General features: G+C 48.8%; 1 protein-coding gene across 3 annotated transcripts; it reads right to left on the minus strand.

Annotated features, from left to right (window-relative positions):
• Positions 1–6,635: 6,635 nt before the first annotated feature.
• LOC119979559 (F-box only protein 6-like) lies at positions 6,636–24,460 on the minus strand. 3 transcript variants are annotated; one of them, XM_038821973.1, is made up of 6 exons: positions 24,092–24,460; positions 18,399–18,727; positions 16,197–16,323; positions 14,426–14,521; positions 12,788–12,923; positions 6,636–10,121 (listed from the first exon to the last, which is right to left on the minus strand). In XM_038821973.1, exons 2-6 carry the CDS (start codon positions 18,655–18,657, stop codon positions 9,987–9,989), a joined length of 753 nt encoding a protein of 250 aa, XP_038677901.1. In that variant the 5' UTR covers positions 18,658–18,727; positions 24,092–24,460; the 3' UTR covers positions 6,636–9,986. The 3 variants fall into 3 exon arrangements, with proteins under 3 accessions (XP_038677901.1, XP_038677900.1, XP_038677902.1); XM_038821972.1 differs by having other exon boundaries at positions 24,088–24,460; XM_038821974.1 differs by lacking the exon at positions 24,092–24,460 and adding an exon at positions 22,157–22,366.
• Between the last annotated feature and the right edge of the window lie 1,464 nt (positions 24,461–25,924).

Genomic DNA, 25,924 nt, shown 5'->3' on the forward strand with positions numbered 1-25,924 from the left:
CCACGGCACAGGCCCGCCCGCGGATCAGTGGGCCCCAATCGCGGGCCAGGCCACTGTGGGGCCACCTCTCGGGGCCAGATCCCCCTGCGCCCCCCCGAGGCCGCCCGCATAGCCAGGTCCCGCCGGTAAGTACCTCCTCTAATTTACGCCGGCGGGACCGGCTGAAAACGGGCAGCCACTCGGCTCATTGCGGGCCGGAGAATCTGCAGGGTAGCCGCCGTTGGCCGGCGCGGCCGATTCCTGCCCCCGTCAAATCCCCGCCGCTAGGGAATTCGGCAGCCGGCGGGGGCGGGATTCACGCCGCCCCCCCCCCCAACGATTCTCCAACCCGGTGGGGGTCGGAGAATCCGCCCTGTATTTTCTAAATTACTGTGGAAAGCCCCTAGTCACCACATGCCGGCGCCTGTTCGGGGAGGCTGGTACGGGAATTGAACCCGCGCTGCTGGCCTTAGAATAGAATAGAACAGTACAGCACAGAACAGGCCCTTCGGCCCTCGATGTTGTGCCGAGCAATGATCACCCCACTCAAACCCACGTATCAATCCTATACCCGTAACCCAACAACCCCCCCCCCCCCTTAACCTTACTTTTTAGGACACTACGGGCAATTTAGCATGGCCAATCCACCTAACCCGAACATCTTTGGACTGTGGGAGGAAACCGGAGCACCCGGAGGAAACCCACGCACACACGGGGAGGACGTGCAGACTCCGCACAGGCAGTGACCCAGCCGGGAATCGAACCTGGGACCCTGGAGCTGTGAAGCATTTATGCTAACCACCATGCTACCGTGCGGCCCCTTATTCTGCATTACAAGCCAGCTGTTTAGCCCATTGTGATAAACCAGCAACATTGAAAGTTCTACGAAAAGACAGTTGATTCTGTTAAAGAATCCAAGTCATTATAATGTTACAGAGAGATGTTTAAGATATTGATCAATATTTAGAGTAGTATTTACGTTAAATCCTCGCGTAGAAGGCTACAGAGTTCAATGAGGTATCTCTATCCCAATTAAGGGGAGAAATATTGTCACTACACTACAGCAGCCATACCTTTACCTTGAGAGATGCTGGAGTGTATCCAACAAATTAAAAAAATTCTTATGTGTGGTTCCAACATTTATACCATAAAAGAGCTGAATCTGAGCACAGATACTGGGCAACATCTTCTGTTTTAGTCAATATCCTTTGGTTTCACCAATATCCTTCGAGTCAACAGTACACTGAGAGCTGCTGATGGTAATCACTTTCTTGCTACACTCCGTTTCCAGGTGATGTAGAGGCCAGTTCCTGTTTTTGATTTCAGAAACTCCTTCAGAGGATACACCATGTCCCATGCCACAGGATGTTAGGGTCCTCAAGCACACTATTAGGCTTAGGCTTGTTTGTAAATTTCTGAAGCCTTGTCCAACAGATGAACTCCACTTCTAATTTTTAATCCCTACCTCATGGGAGAATCACTATTTGAAATCTTATGCCTCTATATTTCTAACTAACTTCCTTCATTCCAGCCGGGGTGGACTGGGGACCTGCCTCCTTGCCTTGCCTGTGACGTAGGTTGTAGCACTGTAGTTAGATCTGCCTTTGGGCAGAGAACCAAAGAGGAAGATAAATAATAAGACCCTAAGGTGACCCATCTATAAAATAAATCCAAATTGAACAGCATTCATTAACTTTCGCTTTGATACCTATGCCCAGAGCTGTCCATTAGGAAACATATCATGCAACATAGAACATAGTCTGCTATAAGAGTCTTGCCTGTTATTTTCTTTGCTCCCATTAATTTTATTCAATGTTGGGTTTCTTTGGTCCCTGGACCCATAATCGGGATGAGCCTTTAAGCAGAAGACGCTGTTGAAACTGCCTGCTTGTCAGGACACTGTGTTCCCAGGTTTTGTATTTTGGAAAGAAGAAGCCAGACTCTGCGGCACCAAGTGGATCTTAGGAACCAGCTTTCAAGGGACTTTTTTCGATTGGTTAACTAGCAACTGGTAGGTTGGCCAGGGACAGTGTTCTGTCTGACAACGGTTAGTGATTGGTTCCTGCATGATGCTTTCTGAGAGAACTGGGCAGAGGTGTTCAGACCTTGGAAGTGAAAGGAACTCTCTCAGTGACAACTGCTCAAGGCGCTAAGGAAACACTCATTAATCAGAAGGTGCAATGCCATCTCCAGTGGAACTCTCCTTCGGTGGGATACTCTGGTCCACCGGCAATGCACCCACGTCCACGGGTTTCCCGACGGCGTGGGGTGGCCACAGTGGAGAACCCCATTGGCCGGCTGAGGTAATGGAGAATCCCCAGCCAGTGGGGGTGCTCCACACCAGAAAATGGGGCTGTTGGACTGGAGAATCCCGCCCTTCAAGTATCACCTCCACCATCATTCTCCTCTGCTGTTGCTTCCGACTCCTATTTGTGCCATTCAGACAGGAGGTCAGAAGCGAGACATTTTACAGGCTCAGCACCACTGCACATACGCCATCCCTGGGCAAAAAGACCATAGTTAGTGACGAGTGTTGCCAATGCTCCAGGATTGGCATGGAGACTCCAGGAATTGAAGATTTATCTCCAGGACAATTCTGCGGACAATCCCAGAGAACAATCACTGGAGCATGAAAAAGGATTTGTTTTCATGTCATTTTTATTGAACCACATATCACAATATTGAAAATGGGGCGAGTAAAGAGTTGTCAGTCAAGCATCATGATAGGAACATCAGGAGCAGCAATAGGCTATTAACTCCCTTGGATTTGCCCTTGCCATTGTATTAGATCACGGCTGACCTGCAGTTCAACTTCATTGCCTGCTTTTGAACCATGTCCCTTGATATCTTTAACCTTCAAAATCCCCGGCATCAACAGCCTTTTGAGAAGCCAGATCCAAATTTCCACCAGCTTTCGTGCGAAGAATGTTTCCTGATCTCTGTTTTGAACAGCCGGACTCGAATTTCTCTCCACGTGTTCTTGACCCTCCCACTAAATAGTTCTTCTGTATCTTTCCCATCACATCCTTTTTAATATCTTAAACACTTCAATCAGATCGTATCAGAGGGAGTATAAGCCACGTTTATGCACTGTATCTTCATTATTTAACCCTCTAAGGACATCCTGATTAAGCTGCGCTCTGCCCCCTCAGAAGATCAGTGCATCGTTCGTGAGGAGAGGGCATGGAGTCGGTGACCAAAGCTAAACACATTGGATGGGATTCTCCGAGCCCCCGCCGGGTCGGAGAATCGCCGGGGGTCGGCGTGAATCCCCCCCCTCCCCCCCCCCCCGCTGGCGGGGGCGGCAATCGTGCCAAACCGGTCGATGGCCGCTAGCAGCGGCCCCTCCCCCGGCGATTCTCCGGCCCACGATGGGCCGAGTGGCTGCTCGTTTTTTGCCGGTCCCGCCGGCGTCGATTGGAGTAGGTCCTTACCGGCGGGACCTGGCGGTGCGGGCAGCCTCCGGGATTCTCGGTGGGCGCGCAGGGGTTCTGGCCCCGGGAGGTGCCCCCACGGTGGCCTGGCCCGTGATCGGGGCCCACTGATCTGCGGGCAGGCCTGTGCCATGGGGGCACTCTATTCTGCACCGGCGGCTGTAGCGGTCCGCCATGGCCGATGCGGAAACAAAGCCTTCTGCGTATGACTGGGGATGATGCCAGCACACACTGGCGCTCCCGCGCATGCGCCAACTCGACCGGCCGGAGGAGGCCCTTTGGCACAGGTTGGCGTGGCATCAAGTCCCTTCACTGCCGGCCAGCAGGGCGCAAACCACTCCGGGGCTGGCCTAGCCCCTGAAGGTGTGGAGGATTCCGCACCTTTGGGGCGGCCCGACGCCGGAGTGGTTCACGCCACTCATTCCCGCCAGAGTTGCCCGTCCCGCCGATTACGGCCGAATCCCGCCTATTATTCCTGATGGACCCCGTCAAGCTTCAGGTGAAGCCACATTTGGAATAACATGTACCATTCTGAAATCCCCACTCATTCATAAGATTCCATCCATCTCACTCCACCTCCCGAGAACGTGTAAAGATGGCTGGGATGGAAAATTCATCAATTCTGCCATCGCTTTGATCTATCAGGAATGCTTTCCTGCCCATTTAATTTCTGAGGGACATCCTGCATCAATAATTCCTGATCACCAAAATCAATTGAACAAACATCCAGAGTAATCGCCCTGGCGCCTCACCCTCTTGCTGGCACCTGAGCAGTGTCCATTGTGTTCCACGGAGTACTGATCACCTGACGCTGTAACCTCCCATCCCATTCCAACTACTTTAACACAAAGAACTAAGTAAACACAATCAAATGAACTGAGGGACAAATTAAAGGGAAACTGCTTTAAACAAAAAAGCAAATCATAAATGAACCTTAAGACATTAAACCAAAATATGATGAGTGGGGTCAATAAGGCACCCCGCCCTCTGCGGTGCCGAACGGGCATGAAAGGTTACAGGGGTACCCCGGGGACAGCGCATGCTCCCTGAACAGCTATTTGCATTGTTCAATCTAATTAGACTGCATTGGTATGTGAGCAAAACTGGAGTGGCTGAGCCAATATGGCTGAGTGGTTACCGTTCTCCTTTTAACAGTACGGGCCTGTGTTCCCTCACCCACAGAGTGTCAGGTTTCCCTGGCAAATCCCGAATTGTTATTTTTTACCTTCCCGGGGCTCTGCCTTTCTTTCCATTGGTAATGTTTAGCTCAGACACAAATACATGAGTGTTTCTGTGAGCACAGCATATGTAAGGCCAACTGTTTTCATGTTGAGATGGTTATCACTTTGCTTAATTAGCATTGCAAAAAAGAGGTCTTGTGGCACAGCGCTACTACCTCTATTAGTCACCCAGAAGCACTACGTTCAAGTCTCACTCCAGGACTTGATGTTAACAAAAGGTGTGTCGGCCAGTAGATCTTTCTAAAATGCTGATAGCAGGTGGTAAGGGCAAGAGAACTTCCTGGTCAGCCATACTACAGAAGGCAACAGTGGCACAGTGGTTGACACTGCTGCAGGTTCTCTGGTTTCCTCGCACAATCTAAAGATGTGCAGGTCAGGTGGATTGGCTATTCTAAATTTCCCCTTAGTGTCCACAGGTTACGGGGATATGGCAGGGGAGTAGGTCTAGGTGGTGTACACTTTCGGAGAGTCAGTGCAGACTTGATGGACTAAATGGCCTACTTCTGCACTGTAATCTTATAACAATCTTTATTGTCACAAGTAGGCTTACATTAGCACTGCAATGAAATTACTGTGAGAAGCCCCTAGTCGCCACAGTCTGGCGCCTGTTCAAGTACACAGAGGGAGAATTAAGAATATCCAATTCACCTAACAGCACGTCTTTCGGGGCTTGTGGGAGGAAACCAGAGCACCCAGAGAAAACCCACGCAGACAGGGGGAGAACATGCAGACTCTACACAGTCAGTGACCCAAGCCGGGAATCAAACCTGGGACCCTGGTGATGTGAAGCAACAGTGCTACCCACTATGCTACCATACCGCTCACACTGTAAGGTTTCTATGAAAACCACTTGGCCGAACATAATGATGGGCCTATACAACGGACGTCTCTGGTTGCCAATGCCCTTAGGGGATGGTACCTAAGGGAGGGTATTGGGAATAGAGCCATTTCCATTTTAGATCCCCCTTGTCCACATCATTGTCAGGACGACTACCTTAAATGTTGAGTAAATCTCCCCCTCTCCCCAAGCAATGTGCCTCAGACCCAGCCTCAGAACTGTCGATAAGAGTACCAATTGATCACTTCCAAATCTCACACCAGCCATTCTGTGACTCTTGACTGACATGGTAATAGGTGCCAACCTTGTTTTGGCGGTAGCACTGCTGAGTCTCATTCGGAAGATTCCGTGTTAAGCACATAATCTAGGCAGGCACTTTAGTGCAATACAGAAGGAGTGCTGCACTGTCAGAGGCACTTTCAGATGAGATTTTAGACTGGAAAATGATCCCAAGTTGTTATCTGAAGGATGTGGTGAGTCCTGTACACAGTCCCAGTGATAGGTGGGTATTATCTTTCTACTCAGCTGACGGTCTTACTTTTTCTGCCTCCAAGATGACAATACACTTGTGAACCTGCATCAATGTGGCCACTAGCTATTCCGATTATTCTTGTGACGAATACCAGATGGGTACCATATGGTAATGTACACGTTCTTCAACGAGATACAGCAGCTTCCTTTCATGGCAGAGCGATTCAGGAGAAGTGATTTGGAAATGCACGATGGTGCCAGATTTTGGGCATATTTAGGAATTACAGCACAATTGACGATTCTAACCACCAGAAATCTGCTTTGGTTTCCTCATTACAAGTACCCAAACGGCTTATTTTTGACCTCTTCTGAAGTGTGGATTTCTCTGCATGTGGTGTTGTACTATGTATTGTGGAACATTCCTGTCAGTCTTTGGTGTTTGATGTCAGGTTTAGTTTTAACAATGATCACTGTTGTCACATGACCGACAGCTTTGGGCATTGCTTCTCTGACCATTTAGAAAGTGAGTGAGAATGTAACCTCGTTGCCGTAATAGGTACAACGGTTATATTCATGGCAACAGAGAGGAGGCCATTCAGTCCTTTTGTCGTTCCAGATTTGTTATGTTCTGCGTTATGGCCTTGATAAAGATGCACACACAACATCTAGTTCTTTGACTATTAAGATAGTTTATTAACAAAATGAACATGTGGAAAGATAACTAACAAACTATAACACAAACGGTAACTAATAAGGGAATTCTCCTGGAGCTCCTTCTGTTGCGACTGCCCTCTGGTGCGACTTACTACCAAGTGCCCGATCTCTGGAGTCACATGGTGGATCACCGTCCCCACCTCCTGGTCAGAGGTCCTACATCTAACTATATACATTGCTATGCATATCACCACAAGAATCAATGGGTTGAAGGGCTTCTTGTGTACTGTATGATTCTATGAGTACAGTAAAGTCTGGAGTGAAAACACATATGTACAGCTGGAGAGCCACACGCCGGTTTTCTCTCCTCAGCCAGTATGAAGTGCACGGAAGAAAAGATTGACTTTACCGTCGCTTTTTAAAATCGGTCATCTCCTCCGGAACTTGCTGCAGTTTATTTTCCTCCATTTCCATCCCAAAACAAAAGGAGCAAAAGCCATTCCAGCCACAATGGCAGGAGATGCTCCAGGTCAGGCACCTACCCTGCTTCATCCCAGTGAAAGTCAAACGTTGCTTGGCAGTGGTGTTGAAACGGAGGATCCCTGGGAGCTAAACCGTTCAGGGTCAGGGGTAGGCCCCTTGCAGGGAGTACAGGCTGCAGGATTCCGCTGGGAGCATCTCCAAACACGGGGGAGGAGGGGTGCGGTAAGTTTAGGTAAGAAAGTGCAGTTCAGGCCACAATCCATGATTCAGCCATGATCACATTAAATGGCGGAGTGGGCTTGAAGGGGCTGAATGGCCCACTCCTGCTCTGGATTTGTATGTGTTGCCTGGCAACGGAAGGGCTTTAGTTAAACGGTGGGAAGGGAGAAGTTTGATGGATTGTCATGTTTGCTGGATATGAGAAGCAGAATGTCTTAATTGGCTAACAATTTGTCATAAGGCACAGACATGGTTTTTGTAATCCTGCTACATTGATGCTACTGTTAGTCCTATGGACTAGCAAAAAAACACTTCCGGCTGAACCACCTATGAGTGTAAGGAACACTTTATTGCGTAGTCTCTGGCATAGGATTTTACAGAAGGCAATTACACAAAACAAGAAAAAAAAGACACGTTGCTTTTGTAATGATGCTTTGGTGGTTAAACAAGGGTTAATAGTTCACAGCATTATCAAAAGCATGTCCTGACAATAAATAGCCCCAGAAAGTGAGGCATCAGTGCAAAAAGCTCTCATTCACGTTGGTCTTTGAAGTGGTTTAAGGAATTTTATGCTCCTCATATAATGAAAATAGGATAATTTTTTTACAAATTTGCATCGTTGCCCACAAAGAGTCTAAAAGACCCAGAGAGCTCACTCTCCCCAATCCGTAACATGATATAAGTGCATCATGGATAACAAGGAGGACACACGTTCATTTTCTGGTCCCGTCTCTTTAAACTATGGACCACCTTGCCGATTCTAGCAAATTTGCTTCTGTCTTGGTGGACAAGGACGGTTGCCATGTTTGCCTCCAGCCAGCCAATTAGAGCAAAGTAATCTCAGAAATTAACAGATCTGTATTTCACAAGGACAGCAAACATCTCTCGATGCCTTGCTGAATAACATTGCTCAGTTGATCAGGAAGGCATCATGGTGGCCCACAGTTCAGCTTACGCAGTCCTCCCTCGGCCATGGTAAGTAGGCCTATTTAAAATTGCTCTCGGTGATATTTCTGCCGAATGCGTCACTGCTGCTCCCTCCAGCATTCCATTTTAACTGCTTTCATTAGGATACTGGTTTAAAAGAGCAGCAAACAGAACACAAATGCATGACACCAATTTATTACAAATGACATTGAGAACCTGCACGAAAAAAATGTTTGGAAAAAGTGCTTCTTTTTTAATTTGGTTTGGGGATGGGGGGGGGGGGGGGTTGCAGGGAGGCAGTGAGAGAGACTGCAAATCAATGTGTCCCTTCTTTCAAAATGGCGTCGCACACAAATGATCGATGCAGTTCAAATGGCATTTGTATCAGGTAAACCCGACAGAAACTAAAGCAGGTTTGCCGCTTTGTGTTCCGTGAAGTATTTGCCTCTTGAAGGCATTTGGGCCAGACAGATGAGAAGAGCATGGAAGATATTTGGTCAAGAATGCAATGGATTCCACACACTGGGACAGTTGTGTGGGATAATTTGTTGGCATCCCAAGCAAACGAATTCAGACGGAATTGGGCTGAAATTGTGCCACGATATCAATCATTATGGGGGTCTTCCATCCAGCAGGTAACATCGATCAACACATTTTGTTAAATTAAAAGACGAGAGATGGCAACAAAATAAAAAGGTGCTGGCATGTTCATCACTAATATTCAACATCTCAATGTCAGTCCTATAGATCCAACAATCTGCCTGTAATTATGTCCAACCCAGTACATTGAACAGCATTATTTCTTCAAAATGCTCACCCAATGTCAATGAAAAAGAGAGAATTTTAAAAGTAATGATTGCAGTTCTGAGAAATGGTCACCTGCTCCAATGAGTCTCCCCCCCCCCCACCACCAATTTCAGTGTGTTTTACCCTCTGAGTTCCTTTAATAAGGATGGAGCCATCAGGGTCCTAAAGTGACTGCACTCCATCACAGTGACTTTGCACGGAGCTGGGAAACCATCCAGTGCCACCCACTCACAGATCAGTACCTTACTGTAAGCCTTGGGGGAGCATTATGAATAATGTTCTAAAGTTTTTCCCCTTTAAAGCCGGAAAAGGACAGGTCCATATCTTCTTACGACCAGGATTTTGCAGTTCTCTGGTTCACTGCAATTAAGGCTAGACTGTTGATAAATCTACGGGATTGCCATGTCAAACATTAGCAACAAACATGCCAGTGCCTTTTCTTTTTTTCACACATCTCTCAGTCCATTATTTTAATCCATTTCGAAACAGGGCTGAAGAAAACAACTGTCGTGACAGGATGAGTTCCGCTGGATGCTATTCGCAGCCAGTGAAAGTATAAAGTGAATCCAAAGGTCTTCCCATGTCCCAGTGACAAAACACAAATCGGATTCAACCAAACCGTTTGAAAATTCTCTTTGATGAAGCCAAAAGTGCCAGAAAACACTCAGCAGGTCGGGGTTGCATCTGTGGAGAGGGAAAGAGGGCTAACCATTCGGGTCGATGACTTTTCATCAGAACTCTCCTTAAAAGTTCGTCGACCTTGAATGTTAACCGCCTCTCTCCTCTACAGCTGCTTCCGAATCTGTTGAGCGTTTTGGGGCTTTCCCAAGTTTTTATTTCAGAGTTCCAGCATCTGGGGCATTTCGTTTTCGTTTTACAGTTTAAGAAAATATTTGGTCTTATTCATCTGGTCCAATCCTGGTCCCAGAACATTCATAGTTCCACGGTAACGCTGCTGTTGGTGACTCGGACTCCGTACCATCCTGCCCAGAACTGCGTGTCTCTCCCCTCGTGTGAAAAATGAACATACCGAACACCAGGCCCATAATTTTCGAAAACATGAGTTATCTGCAATGCAAGAGGTGCGACCAGTTAGAACAAGGTTGAGCGATTCTAATTTGTCCTCTGAGTTCACAGGCTGCGTGTATATAAAGCTCACGTAATGCAAAGCTGCAACACGCAGAGCCAAAAGACCCCAGGATTGGGTCCCTGTCTATTCTAAAGTGAGCCGATCTGCACCCAGCAGCTCGGGCACTAATGCCCACCACCTCCTATCCAAGCAGGGGGAAAAAAACAGTCTGGGTCTCCATCTCATGTAAACGCATCTACGCTTGTGTAAACAATGGAGTTGGAAAGAAATCAATCCATCTTCCAGGATTCTAGAGGCTCTGGAACAGTTCCTGCAGATTGGAGGGAACTAATGTAACTCCACTATTTAAAATAATATTATAATAATAATCTTTATTTTCACAAGTAGGCTTACATTAATGCCGCAATGAAGTGAATGTGAAAAGCCCCTCGTCGACACATTCCGGCGCCTGTTCGGGTGCACGGAGAGAGAATTCAGAATGTCCAAATTACCTACGAAACACGTCTTTTGGGACTTGTGGGAGGAAACCGGAGCATCCAGAGAAAACTCACACAGACGCGGGAAGAATGTGCAGACTCTGCAGACAGTGACCCAAGCTGGGAATTGAACCTGGAACCCATGCGCTATGAAGCAACAGCGCTAACCACCGTGCTACCGTGAAACAGGGAATTATAGACCAGAAAGCTTGACGTCGGTAGAGGGGGAAATTCTAGAATCCATTATCAAGGATTTTATAACTGAGCATTTAGAAAACGGAAGCAGGATCGGACAGTCAGCATGGATTTAAGAAAGGGGAAATCATGCCTGACAAATCTACTGGAATTCATCGAGGATCTAACTAGTAGAGATTTTTAAAAATAAATTTAGAGTAACCAATTATTGTTTTTACAATTAAAGGGGCAATTTAGAGAGGCCAATCCACCTAACCTGGACATCTTTGGGTTGTGGGGGTGAAACCCACGCAGGCACAGGGAGAATGTGCAAACTCCACACGGACAGTGACCCAAGGCCGGGATTCGAACCCCGGGTCCTCAGCACCGTAGACAGCAGTGCTAACCACTGTGCCACGTACCGCCCGTAACTAGTAGAGTTGATGAGGGGAAGCCTGTGGTTTATTTGGACTTTCAGAATGCTTTTGACAAAGTGCCAGATAAGAAATTAGCGTGTAAAATTAAAGAGCATGGGATTGGGGTACTGTCCTGAAATAGATAGAAAACTGATTAGGAGACAGGAAACAAAGAGTAGGAATTAATGGGTCTTTTTCAAATTGACAATGACTAGTGGGGTACCGCAGGGATCGGTACTAGGGCCTCAGCTATTCGCAATATATATTAATGATTTAAATGAGGGAACAAAATGTAAAAATCTCCAAAATTCCAGATGACACAAAGCTGGGTGGGAGGGTGAGCTGTGAGGAGGATGCAGAGATGCTTCAGTGTGATTTGGACAAGTTGAGTGAGTGGGCAAATACACGGCAGATGCAGTATAATGTGGATAAATGTGAGGTTTTCCACTTTGGTAGCAAAAGCAGGAAGGCAAATTATCTGAATGGCGATAGATTGGGAGAGGGGAATGTGCAATGAGACCTGGGTATCCTTGTACACCAGTCACTGAACATAAGCAGGCAGATACAGCAGGCGGTAAAGAAGGCAAATGGTATGCTGGCCTCCATTGCGAGAGGTTTAGAGAACAGGAGCAGGGATGTCTTGCTGCAATTACACAGGGCCTTGGTGAGGCCACACCTGGAATATTGTGAGCAGTTTTGGTCTCCTTATCTGAGGAATGATGTTCTTGCTCTAGAGGGAGTGCAGCGAAGGTTTATCAAACTGATTCCTGGGATGACGGGACTGATGTATGATGAGAAATTGAATCAGTTCGGATTGTATTCGCTGGAGTTCAGAAGAATCACGGTGGGATCTCATAGAAACTTATAAAATTCTAATAGGATAGATGCAGGAAGGATGTTCCCAATGGTGTCATTGTCCAGAACCAGGGGGCACAGTCTGAGAATACAGGGTAGACCATTTAGGACAGAGATGAGGAGAAATTTCTTCACCCAGAGAGTGGTGAGCCTATGGCATTCGTTACCACAGGAGGTTATTGAGGACAAAACATTGTATGTTTTCAAGAAGCAGTTAGATATAGCACTGAGGGCGAAGGGGATCAAAGGATATGGGGAAAATGGGATTGGGCTATTGAGTGGATGACAGGCCATGATCATAATGAATGGTGGTACAGACTTAAAGGGCCGAATGACCTCCCCCTGCTCCTATTCTCTATGTTTCTAATTTGTAATGCCTTCTACAATCAAATAGCTGGTCTATGCTGAGAGTGGAGACTCATAAGTGAGGAAATATTTTCAATGGGAAGGATCAAGAAGAGGGAAGGGAAAGCTGGAAAGAGGAAGCAAGAAGAGCGAGAAAGGAAGTGAGGAAGGATGTGGAGGAAAGGCAAGGGCCATGGGAGATTGGAAGACGAGATGATGAATCACAGGAGCCATTTTTGGACAGCACCGCTGGCTGAACACAGAGCAGAAACAGTACTGACAGTCACACACTGATCAAAAGGTAACTACCTGGAGAAATTGGAGGAGACACAAATCTAGATAGAGAAAATTGAGTAAAATGAAAATATAATGAGATACCTGGTTCCATTTGACATCACTCCACTGCGGGATTCTGATCTCCTCTGAATTGTAACTGCGGATAGGGGTTCTATCTTCAGACAGCAGCTCTACCGACAAGGCATACATACAGCCGCAGTCATGTCTCCCTGCATACCTGCCACCCATGCAGAATGATATTTCAATATTGCATCTCAGGTCAGTGCACAGCAATAGCAAGTCATGCATAACCCCATCCAGCACTGTTCAGCACAGTAACAGACCATTCTGCCCATCTAGCCCAGTGTTTATTCTGCTCCCACTCTAAATCGTTTAACCCGGACTTGTCTAACCCATGGCCCACAGGCCACAAGCCCTCCTCCGCAGTGTTCAAACTAGGGTTAAGTACAATGAAAGATTCTTTATGGAACTACACGTCCAATCAAAGACCTTTTCTAACCAATGCACCTACGCCAATTTGGAAGAGATTCAGTCTCTGAATGGAGTAGCAGTGAACAGCAAGAGGATGAATGGTTTCTCGTTCTTTCCACAGTGTGCATTCTCTCCACCTTTGGCTGTGCTCGGTCTTTCACCATTGCAAACAAGCACTGGGCCTCTGAAGTAGCACAGTGGTCAAGATGGCAGAGCGGGTCAGGAAGGCCACAAGGAACAGCAGAGTTGCAGCAACAGTGCCCACCTGGGGCACCTGGAGTCCCAGACAGGGCGAACTGAAGAAGTGCATCCTTTTCCCAGTGTCCGGAATACCTCCTCGGCAAGATATCCTCGCCTCCTGTGCCAGGATGAGGAGCAAGCCTGGTGAGTGAACGAGTGAGTGTGAAACTGAGAGATTGGGAGTGAGCCGGACACACACACACACCTTGCTTTCCTCATACTCCCTCCCCAAAAACCTATCCACAAAGCAGGCCAGGAGAGGAGGAAAGTCCAGGTTGAAACGCAGCCTGCTTTTCACACCCTTCATTCCACCAAAGCCAGCACAGAGTGTGAGCCACCAGAGACGAATGATAGGTCATTGTCACTTAGACCTAACTCCCTAGCACGGTTCAGATACCTACCCCATCCCTAGTGAGCAGGAACTGGGGCCTACTCTGTGTCCCTCTGTAGCTCAGCCTCTTAAGTGAAAAGGCAAAGCAAAAACAAAACTAAAAGGTTTTATCTGTTAACTTTGCAGCTTGACACTTTTTAATGAGCATTTTTAATAATCACTTAATCTTAAACGATTTGACATTCATTTCTTTTTCAAATTCATGTTTAACATCGTGCCAAACTTATCTAGAGCATATTGGCCCCTTGAATGAGTAAAAATTGAAACATGCCCCCCCTATCCCCATGGGTGAAAAGATTGGACAAGCCTGCTTTAACCTTTTGTTTCAGATTCCACAGTATTTTGCTTATCCTGATTTAACCCTCACTCGGCATCCTTCATTCCTTCTGGCTATTCATTATTATAAATACTAGCAACTTCCCCAATTAGTGTTCAGTTATGGGTTACCCCTCGTCCCCGTTATTACAGAATTATAAATCCAGTATAATACTCTCCACCCACCACCAGTTGAATTTTAGCATAGATCTGACATTTAATTTCGACTTAATGTTATTGGTCACTCTCCCACACTGCTGACACCCAACCAAATATTACTGGATGGAACGCCCAATACTTACCAATCACTGACCACAATTTTAGGCTGAAGGAAATCGAGTAGGCCGCCCCAAAGTCCATGCGCCGACAGATCAATTATCTGGGATTTTCGGCATAATCTGTCAGTGCGAAACATGGAAAATGAGAAAAGGAATCATTTTCATTCAGAAAGCACCCCCCATAGCCCACAGCACTACAATTGCGATTTGTCGCCAATGAAATACTTTTGAATGGTAGGAAAATGATAGGTAACTGAGGTAATACGGTATGTTTTAGAGCTGGCTTATCAATTAAAAATTGGTCCCCTGCTCTTCATCAAAAAATCCATGGTCAGTGCAGACTTGATTGGCCGAATGGCCTCCTTCTGCACCGTAGAGCTTCTGTGGTTGCAATTTCCTGGCATGGGACACAAACCAGCAACCCTTTTGACCCAAAAGTCAGAGTGCGCCAACAAAGCCACAGCTGACCTTGCAAAACAAGTAGAAGAGCAAGTTTCCATGCAACTCAATTGGAGATGCACACCGAGAGTGGAGCTAAGCATCATCGAAGGGGTCGTACCGGGTACGGCCCTCAACCCTTGCTGAGTTCGCTTATGGACTGATTCCCAAACCAGATGAGTAAACAGGCTGGGAGTGAGGCCCGCCACCATACTGACTGCAGCTGTTTGAGATATCCGTCTTTCCTTTTTTCACATGACCCACTCATTTCCTCCTAACTACTTCCAGGTCAGTGGTTGGGCGAACCCAGTCCTCCAAAAACAGGGTGCGCAATCTCAAATTTAACTGAAGAGCCTTAAGGCAGAGCACCAAGGATTTGTTTAACGTTACGAGAACTTTGCTTTTAAATGAAGGGCAGAGGACCAAATTGCAGGTTGACACTCTGGAACGGGTAACAAAAGAATGCAGGGCAGTGCAAGGAAATGGAGAAATTGTAGTCGGGAGCTCACAAGCTCCAGTTTAAAATATGACGGTGCGAGGAAAGGAAGGCTCAGGGAAGCAATTACTGTGTTTCAGAGGGACATGGTGCACGGAGTCAAATGTGGGATAATGTTGAACATATAGGTCAGGATATTAACAGCTATGCAGGAACAGGAAAGGAGACTTTAACTAGTCTTAGCCATACAAGAGATGGGGCAGAGCGTTGAGTGGAAGGAGAAGAGAGAATAAGGGTGGGCGGTAGTGCAGGAGAGACGGAAGGCATGTGGGAGGGAGGGACGGAAGGCATGTGGGAGGGAGGGACGGAAGGCGTGTGGGAGGGAGGGACGGAAGGCGTTTGGGAGGGAGGGACGGAAGGCGTGTGGGAGGGAGGGACGGAAGGCGTGTGGGAGGGAGGGACGGGAGGGTGGGATGGAATGTGCGTGGGAGGGAGGGACAGAAGATGTACGGGAGGGAGGGACGGATGGTACACGAGAGGGAGGGATGGAGGAACGGAAGGCGTACGGGAGGGAGGGACAGAAGGAGCACAGGAGTGACGGAAGATGCCTGGGAGGGCGCGAGGGAGGCAGGAATTAATGAGCAAGAAAACAAATCAAGATACAAAGGCTCCACCTGGGAAATCAATGTTAAGATTTCTTTAATTTGCTGTAGAAATGCAAGGACAGTGCGAAAGGGAGCTAGCCAGCTGTGGGAGCAATATTCAGGACACAGACGAGTTATTTGCCCAGAAATGAACAAATGTTTGAGCTTCCGAAGGTAACTGAAGTGCGGGGGGTTCATGATGTTCTGTCTGGTACAGTAATAGGAAGAGAGGAGTCGGAATGAGTTCTCCGCTGCATCATTGCAGCGGAATTCTTACCCATACGATGTGACAAAATATTTGTTTAAAGTTTTGCAGGGATGGTTTTGTCCATGTCCTCCTGGTAAGGTTTCTACATTCCATTCATCTCCACCATTCTCGTCAATGCTCCAAAACCGAAGATCTTCTATAGGAATAGAAAATAAAATGAAATAAAGTCAGTAGGAAGTACTTCCATTTACCTTGCATCTTATTCAATAGCTAAAACATGTCCAGACCAAATTCAGAATTTTATTGATGCAAAATGATGAAAAATCTTTCATGCAAGTATTTAAATTTTTATAGTAATCTTGCGATCGGGCTCCCTGGATTAAACGATTGGTCTTTGTGTTTGAAATGGAGCTATTTCACAAAGTCTGTTCTGATGTCTGGGCTAGAGCTACCTGTTTAAAAAATAACGCTGTGAGAGACAAGCTCAGGTTGTAGGAAGAAATCAATGCTACCAAGGTCTACAGTGATATGGCTATCGATTGCAAGGTGTTGCTTCAGGGAGTACACCCAGCACTGGGGGAGTGGAAATTTCCGTCAAATAAATATTGGGGCGATCGAAAGCCATGGCTTCACGTCACCGCCACAAACTCTGTTCCCTAGCTGCTGACTCCAACACTCTCCCCGAAACGGGTCTCTGACTGCTCGCAAGCTTGCTGTTATTTTTTGTTACTGACCATTTATGGACACCGTCAAGAAAACGGTCTATCCCACCTCTGGAACACTGTGGGTGGCATAGTAGCATAGTGGTTCACAACGTTGCTTCGCAGCTCCAGGGTCTCGGGTTTGATTATCGCTGTGCGGAGTCTGCACGTTCTACCATGGGTTTCCTCCGGGTGCTCCAGTTTCCTCCCACAGTCCAAAGATGTGCAGGTTAGGTGGATTGGCCATGATAAATTGCCCTTAGTGTCCAAAATGGGTTAGGTGGGGTTACTGGGTTATGGAGATATGGGCTAAAGTGGGGTGCTCTTTCCAAGGGCCTGTGCAGACTTGATGGGCTGAATGGCCTCCATCTGCACTGTAAATTCTATGATTCTATGATTGTCGAACTCCCAAAATAAAAGAAAATGACTGCGGATGCTGAAATCTAAAACAAGAACAGAAAATGCTGGACAATCGCAGCAGTCTGACAGTATCTGTGGAGAGAGATACACGTTCGGGCGGGGGGGGGGGGGGGGGGGGGGGGCGGGGGGGGGGGTGGAGGTGCACTTTCCCGGGGGCGGGGGGGGGGGGGGCTAGGTGCACGTTCGGGGGGAGGTGTTGAGTTCGGGTGAATTTGGTTTGTGTGGGTGCGGAAAGAGTCCACAAACGGCTGAGGGAAGTGACAAGGCCATTGGCGCGGAGTCTGTCTAACCAGCAGACAGGACAAAACAGGAGCAGCAGTGGATCACAGCCGGGGACATCCAACCTTTTTTATTTAAAGTAAACACCAAATCCTAAAACTCAAAATAAAACATCCCGGGTGTTGGGGTGACGTGGGTGTTGGGGTGACGTGGGTGTTGGGGTGACGTGGGTGTTGGGGTGACGTGGGTGTTGGGGTGACGTGGGTCCTAGATCGGAGGATTGAGATGGGGATTTCGGCAAGTCACCTCGAGGGATTGGTGGCCGCACTCCTGCCACTCACTACCTGAAGCTCCCAATCACAGAGTCAACTTCACTGGCATTAAGTGTCCCACCTTGGACACCCGGGTATTCACCACCATCCAAATGGGAACGAGTGTGTGCACGGTGGGTTGGGGGCCGTGTTCCACACATTTCATTTTGAAGTGTCAACAGTCTCCCGTCCATCATTTGGTGGTTCATCTTAAGGTCAATAAGTTAAAACAGGAGAAGGCGCGACAAAGCCTAACCTAAGCATAGTGCGGTTGGCGAGGAGGGTAGGGGAGGATATTCGGAGGAGGAAGAGGGGGAGGTTTAGAGGGGCAACGGCAACAATAGTATTAAGAATAGAGAATTATCAGAATGAGGCCACTACACCAAGGCAGCGGAATTTTTTTAATGATTTAAAATCACCACGTCCCATTGTTGAAGCCCCGTTTGTGAGATGCCCTTTCACCTCTTGCCCCTTTCCAGCCACAAACTCATGCATTGGATTCATAACTGATAACAGAGGCCAAGTCACTTTTGTCAATGACGTTTAGGTGGATTCAGAAAGAATTAATGCAACCCCGAGTGCAACATTAGCACACGGAGAAACTGAAACACAGCACCCACCTTCTGCACTCGGGTTTTTAATCAAATTCACTGCCAGTGGAATGAAGTACAATTTCATCCAGTCATTTGGAGTAATAAAGTGCAAATTCCTTTGGAAAGCTCTCTCGCGAATACACTTCTCCTTCCAAATGTGCGTTCTATCAACCAGCTCCCTCCACAACCGGCACACCAGGCGGCAGTTTAAAATCAAATCCTTTCCGGGAACGTGACATAAGATCTCTGCCAGGACATCCTCGTGCAAGTCTTCCAGAGTGGCCATTCTTTGAGAAGGGCGGGGCGGGCGGGGCGGGGCGGGGGGATAACGTGCAGTCGGCCGACTGTCTTCCAGGCTGCAAACCAAACACAAGGGGTTAGAAAAAGGTTATTGTCTGTACAAGTGTTTTTGTCCTTTCCTTCCAACTATCCAGCCAGCAGGTACTGGCCTCAAGCCCAACATTTCAAACTCGCCCGCAACCCAATCTAGGCCGACACTGTAGCGGGGTGCTGAGGGAGCTCTGCACTGCCAGAGGTACCCCTGCTCAGTTGGAACTTTAAACCCAGGGCCCGACTGCCCTCTCCGGTGAAAGTGAAAGATTCCAATCCTCTTATTTCAAAGTTCAGGGAGCTCCTCAAGCAGCAACTAAAAACAGATCATCTGGCCGCTCCTGTTTGCAGAACCTTGCCACGCACAAGATCAGCTGCTGTGCCTCTAACATTACAATGGTTATTACAGTTCCCTGGCTGGGAAGCTCACCGAGATGCCCCACAGGATGTGAAAGACATTTACCAAATGCAACAACAATTGGGAAATAAATGATTTTGTGATCGCCACAGGGTTCATTGGCCTTCAGCGGGAGGTGGAGGTTCTGGAGGGACCAGAAGGTCCTGGCCACTATCTCTGTTTCTCTCTCTCACAGGAGCTGCCAAACCTGCTGAGGTTTTTTCCGGCACTTATTGTATTTATTTGGACATGGTCAAACATCTCAAGCTGCTTCGGAGACCCGTAATCAAACAGGCCTTTACATTGGGTTTCAATACATACAGGGCTATTGAGACAGGGGAGTTTGGTCAAAGAGGGAGGTTTAAAAGAGTATCTTACAGGAGGAGAAAGAAATGATTATAGCCATTTCTGAAGTTCAAACTCTCTCTCTTTTTCCCTATCCTCTCTATCTCTTTCTTTTTGTTCTGCTAGGGCTATTCTTTCTTTGTTTCTTTCTTCTCTCTCCTTTTCTTTTTCCCCGATCCTCCCTTTCTCTTTCTTTTACTCGCACTACATATTCAAGCTGCTTTAATTCTTTTTCATGTTCAAGTTGCTTAATTTGCAACTGGATCTTTGACATTTCTAATGAGTCAGACTGTATCTCAGGCAACTTTAAATGCTTAGCCACCACCATAATTACCTCATCTTTTCACATTTTGTCAGGTAATGTTAACTACAATGTTTTTGCTAAATGTAGCAGTCTGCTTTTAGTCTCTGTCCGTAAGGTACTGCGTGTGACCGTCTCCACCCCCAAAAAACTTCAGAGCCTCTGAAAGAGCCATTGTCCACAACACACTCCCCACTTATGGAGGGGTTTAGGGAGAGAATTCCAGAGCTTAGGGCCCATCAATGAGCGATAGAAATGAGAAATGCACAAGAGGCCAGTACTGAAGAAGCACAGGGATTTCAGAGGGTTGTAGGAGGAGGTTACTGACATAGGGAAGGACAAGGTTATGGAGCAATTTAAAACAAGAATGAGAATTTTAAAACAAAAGGCATGAGGAGACCAGGAACCAATGTAGGTTAGGCCTGGAGTTGATGGGTTAGGGAGTGGAGTTTGTGGGGGGTTCCGAGACCGACAAAGGCCAGCACCAACAAGACCCAATCCTCTCTTCAATGAAGCCGCTGGACACCAATCAAGAGATGGAAACACTCAATTTTTTTCTCTTCCCTGTAAAACCGGCGGGTTCTGACGCACAGTGTAGCTCCCCCAGCCATCCGGCTGGTATCATTTTGCATTGTGACGTTTAGATTTCCTCCTCCTTCAGATATCACTTCCGAAAGGGGTATTGGCAACTCTGGATTTCGACTGATTTGTCCATGGTTAGGCTCGGCAAGGTATTGTAGTGGTTTGCCATTCCCTTCGACAAGATAGCTGACCAGCAAACTCTCTTGCTCTCGCCGCCTGCTATCAGCCGACTCATTGAGGCGCATGGCCTAATTCTGCTCCCATTGTTTATGGTATCAGGATAATTAACAGGCCAACAATCACCCTGTTTGGCCGTCGGGACCTGGGAGTGGGACTTGAACCAGCAACGTCTGGCCCGGAGGGAAGGACGCTACCCACTGGGCCACAAGACCTCCTCTTTCAGATTTAGAAAGCAGAAACTAATCGAAAATTCACACAATCTGCAGCCAATCCCGTGATCCGGCCTACAATGCACAAGTTTAAACAAGTGGCGTCTGCACAAAAAAATACTTGGCAGACATTTTACTTTAGGGTGTGGCAGGCAGGTAAAAGACACACATTGTCCATTGTTGCACGGCTGGGGCAAACAGAAATGATGCAGTTATGCTTGCATGATATTCCCCTGTTCACTTCAAATGTTTCTTTTCATGAACACAGCGGTCCTTTAAGATGATCGGTTGCCCTTCCCCCTCTCCTCCAAGAGACTGACACATGTATTTGGGCAGCACGGTAGCATGGCGGTTAGCATAAATGCTTCACAGCTCCAGGGTCCCAGGTTCGATTCCCGGCTGGGTCACTGTCTGTGTGGAGTCTGCACGTCCTCCCCGTGTGTGCGTGGGTTTCCTCCGGGTGCTCCGGTTTCCTCCCACAGTCCAAAGATGTGCGGGTTAGGTGGATTGGCCATGCTAAATTGCCCGTAGTGTCCTAAAAAGTATGGTTAAGGGTTACGGGTATAGGGTGGATAGGGAATAGGGTTTGAGTAGGGTGATCATTGCTCGGCACAACATCGAGGGCCGAAGGGCCTGTTCTATGCTGTACTGTTCTATGTTCTATGTTCGGTATATTTCCTTGAATCAATGCTCAACCCTTACCTGCCCCCCTCCCCAAACCCAGTGCCACCATTTTGTGTCCCAGCTTCTGCAGTGAGACCCCAAGCAAGCAATGGTGTTATCTTTGTCCAGAGTTCACTGATAATGAACAGCCGATTTCCTCGGCCGCCGCCCAACCCTCGCACCACCAATCTCTCTGGTGCAGCACTGAGGCTAACCGTAACGTTACCATCCATGAGAACAGGCCAAGGGTCGATCTCTGGGTCACCATGGTCGAAACAGCTCTGCATTATTCACCAAATCCTCAGGCAAACCACTTCACAGTATTCAAAACATCCCGACCTAATCTGGATATTATTGACTGATTCTGTCCTGTGCGTTTTAGAATCCACCAACTAAACTCCACACAGCAAATACTTTGAAGAGTAGGGAAGTCTCCCTGGTGTCCTGGGAAGGTTTTCTCGGACATTCCGAGGTTGTGGACAATCCTCCCATAAACCTGAGCAATTCTTTCCAACTTATGACGGCAGATCATCACACAATATTGAAAATAATCTGCTGATAACAGGACAATGAAGAACTCCGCCCTGGGTCAAACTCTATAACTGTGCTCAGCTCCTGGGGAGGGAGCGAAGGCTCAGAAACTGCTGCTTGCAAACAACACAAACCTAACCACAACAAACAATGACAGGAATGCTGCTGATACAGATTATCCTAAATGTTTTCCGACTCTCTGGCAATCACAAACCAAAATTGAAATCAATGTTTAATTTGTATTAACCATGCTTCTGGAGACTGTGCTGTGGGAAGGGGTGGGTGGTCGCTCTGTCTGTGCCCCTGAGAATGGGGATTTCCTTCTCTCTCCCCCTGGAGGCTCTTGGGGGGCGAACTAAAGGCTCCCCCTCTTTCCCCCCTTGGGGGCTCTCTCCCTCTCCCTACGGATTCAAAATTAGATCTGTAGGCTCCCTTGGAGATCCCCTTCTCCCTATAAGGGTCTCTCTCCACCACTAACGCCCCACCAGACTCACACTCCCCCCCCCCCCCGACTCACTCGGCCCATCCCTCCCAGACTCACTCCCCCCATCCCTCCCCCACACTCCCGCCCCCCCATCCCTCCCCCACACTCCCGCCCCCCCATCCCTCCCCCACACTCCCGTGCCCCCCATCCCTCCCCCACACTCGCGCGCCCGATCCCTCCCCCACACTCGCGCCCCCATCCCTCCCCCACACTCGCGCCCCCATCCCTCCCCCACACTCACACCCCCATCCCTCCCCCACACTCACACCCCCCATCCCTCCCCCACACTCACACCCCCATCCCTCCCCCACACTCACACCCCCCATCCCTCCCCCACACTCACACCCCCCATACCTCCCCCACACTCGCGCCCCCATCCCTCCCCCACACTCACACCCCCCATCCCTCCCCCAGACTCACTCACCACCCCCCAGACTCACTCACCACCCCCCCAGACTCACTCACCACCCCTCCAGACTCACTCACCACCCCCCAGACTTACTGACCACCCCCCCAGACTCACTCACCCCCCCGCCTCACTCACCACCCCCCCCCCCGCCTCACTCACCACCCCCCCCAGACTCACTCACCACCCCCTCCCCGAGTCACCACCACCACCCCAGACTCACTCACTCCCCCCAGACTCACTCACCACCCCCTCCCCGACTCACCACCAGACTCACCACCCCCCCCAGACTCACTCACCACCCCCCCCAGACTCACTCACCAGCCCCCCCCAGACTCACTCACCACTCGCCCCCCCCAGACTCACTCACCAGCCCCCCCAGATTCACTCACCAATCGCCCCCCCAGACTCACTCACCAGCCCCCCCAGACTCACTCACCACTCGCCCCCCCCAGACTCACTCACCACCCCCCCGACTCACCACCCCCCCCGACTCACCATCCCCCCCAGACTCACCACCCCCCCCAGACTCACCACCCCCCCCAGACTCACCACCCCCCCCAGACTCACTCACCACCACCCCCCGACTCACCACCCCCCCCAGACTCACCACCCCCCCCAGACTCACCACCAGACCCACCACCCCCCCAGACTCACCACCAGACTCACCACCCCCCCCAGACTCACCACCCCCCCAGACTCACCACCACCACCCCCAACTCACCACCACACCCCCCCCGACTCACCACCACCCCCCCCCGTCTCACCACCCCCCCCCCCGTCTCACCACCCCCCTCCCCCAGACTCACACCCCCCCTCCCCCAGACTCACCACCCCCCCCCCCCAGACTCACCACCCCCCCCCCCCCAGACTCACCACCCCCCCCCCCAGACTCACCACCCCCCCCCCCCCCCCCCCCCAGACTCACCACCCCCCCCCCCCCCCCCCCAGACTCACCACCCCCCCCCCCCCCACAGACTCACCACCCCCCCCCCCCCCCCCACAGACTCACCACCCCCATCCCCACCGGATCTCTATTCTGTGCCTGGTCGCTCTCTCCGGGCACCGCCCGCAATCCCCGGGGCTCTGGGCATAGGATTTGCGCTGCCGGCTCCCGGGACGGGGCTGCTGTCGCTCTCCCTGCCCCCTCTCCCGTCTCTCCCTGCCCCCTCTCCCGTCTCTCCCTGCCCCCTCTCCCGTCTCTCCCTGCCCCCTCTCCCGTCTCTCCCTGCCCCCTCTCCCGTCTCTACCTGCCCCCCCTCTCCCTGTACTTCTCCCAGCTCCTTACCCACCACTGCCGGCTCCGCTCGCTCAGTCTCGCCGCTGACTCAGTTTCCTCTTGACCTCCCAGTGTGGCTGAATCCAGATCACTTCTGGGTCTCCTTTCGCTTTCAGTCTCCCGGTTCCTGCGCGTTCGCAGCTTCTATCCGGAATGCACTCAATGCAAAACAAAATGAATCAGCAGGGAAATACTTTGCAAACCCACTGAACAAAACAGAAAATGTATTTTGAATTGCACCTGGTGCAAATGTGAGATTGGAATAGAGGCTTTAAAAAAAATCGACCCAAGAAAGTTCAGGATTTTTAATCTGCGATTATCATTTCCAGGGATTGGGCCAGAGCCTCCTGAAATAAACAACTTGCTTTATTAAAATGACAGTTTGTTGTTTGGTGCACAGTGAACTGTTCAGACACCAGGCTGCTTCTCACCTCACTGGGCTGTGCTAATTGGAAGAGGTTTCCTGCTGCTTGACTGGGCTCTCCATAGAGGAGGAGACCATTCAGTCTCTGAAAGAACCCCCTACTCAGGCCCATTCCATCATTGCCCCCCCCCCCCCCCCCCATAATCCCACACAGCCCGCACATCTTTGGGCTGTGGGAGTAAACCAGGGCTCACTGAAGAAACACACGCAGACATGGGGAGATTGTGCAATCTCCAAACAGTCGTCCAAGGCTGGAATTGAACCCGAGTATCTGGTGCTGTGAGGCAGCAGTGCTTGTGACATTATCATAAATGTAAGAACTGCAAGGTTTCTTTTGTTCTTTGGGTCTAGAGGGATACGGCAAAAGGAAGTGCTGAGGGTTTTGGCAAAGGTTGGTATCGTGACATACAGGCTTGGAGGGCCGAAGGGCCTGTTCCTGTGCTGTATTATTCTTTGGTTATTGAAATGTCTAACTCAATCACAAGAGGGAGCTAGATGTAAAAGTATATAAGACATTATGGGAGAGAAGTTGAGGAGAAGGGTAAAGAACAGACTGAAGGAAAGATAGTGTAAGTGAGAGCAGATCATAGTTAATGTTATAGTGCAGAGATTAGTAGTAGATGAATGTAGATTTTATGTTTATTATAAACTATAAAACCCTGGTTAGACCACACTTGGAATATTGTGTCCAGTTCTGGTCGCCTCATTATAGGAAGGATGCTTTGGAGAGGGTGCAGAGGAGATTTACTAGGATGCTGCCTGGACTGGAGGGCATGTCTTATGAAGAAAGGTTTAGGAAGCTAGGGCTTTTCTCACTGGAGCGAAGAAGGAAAAGAGGTGACATGATAGAGGTGTACAAGGTGATGAGAGGCATGGATAGAGTGGATACCAGAGACTTTTCCCCAGGGCGGAAATGGCTGTCACGTGGGGACATAATTTTGAAGTGATTGGAGGAAGGTATCGGGGAGATGTCAGAGGTAGTTTCTTTATACAGAGTGGTGGGGCGAGGAATGCACTGCCAGCGAAGGTGGTGGAGTTAGAGTCATTATGGACATTTAAGCAACTTTTGGACAGGCATATGGATTGCTGTAACTTGAAGGGCTGTAGATTAGGTTGATCTTAGATTTGGATAAATGGTTGGCACAACATTGTGGGCCAAAGGGCCTGCACTGTGCTGTACTGTTCTATGTTCTATGTGTATTATCTAGGAGTAAGTGTCAAATCCAAATTAGTAGTGTTCATAAATTTATAGCTTTGGTCCATTTGAAGCTATTTTGTGGTCTTTGTAAACACTATGCTAACCATCCTAAATTTAGCAACTCAAAAAACACCACATGGTACCAGGAACATATTTCTACAAATAATAAGCAGTTAGATTAGACAGGTTAGCTTTAAGAAGATTGAAGAAAACAATCACGCCTC

The sequence above is a fragment of the Scyliorhinus canicula genome, chromosome 16 (assembly GCF_902713615.1).
Source record: "Scyliorhinus canicula chromosome 16, sScyCan1.1, whole genome shotgun sequence".
In the NCBI taxonomy this organism is placed as follows: Eukaryota; Metazoa; Chordata; class Chondrichthyes; order Carcharhiniformes; family Scyliorhinidae; genus Scyliorhinus; species Scyliorhinus canicula.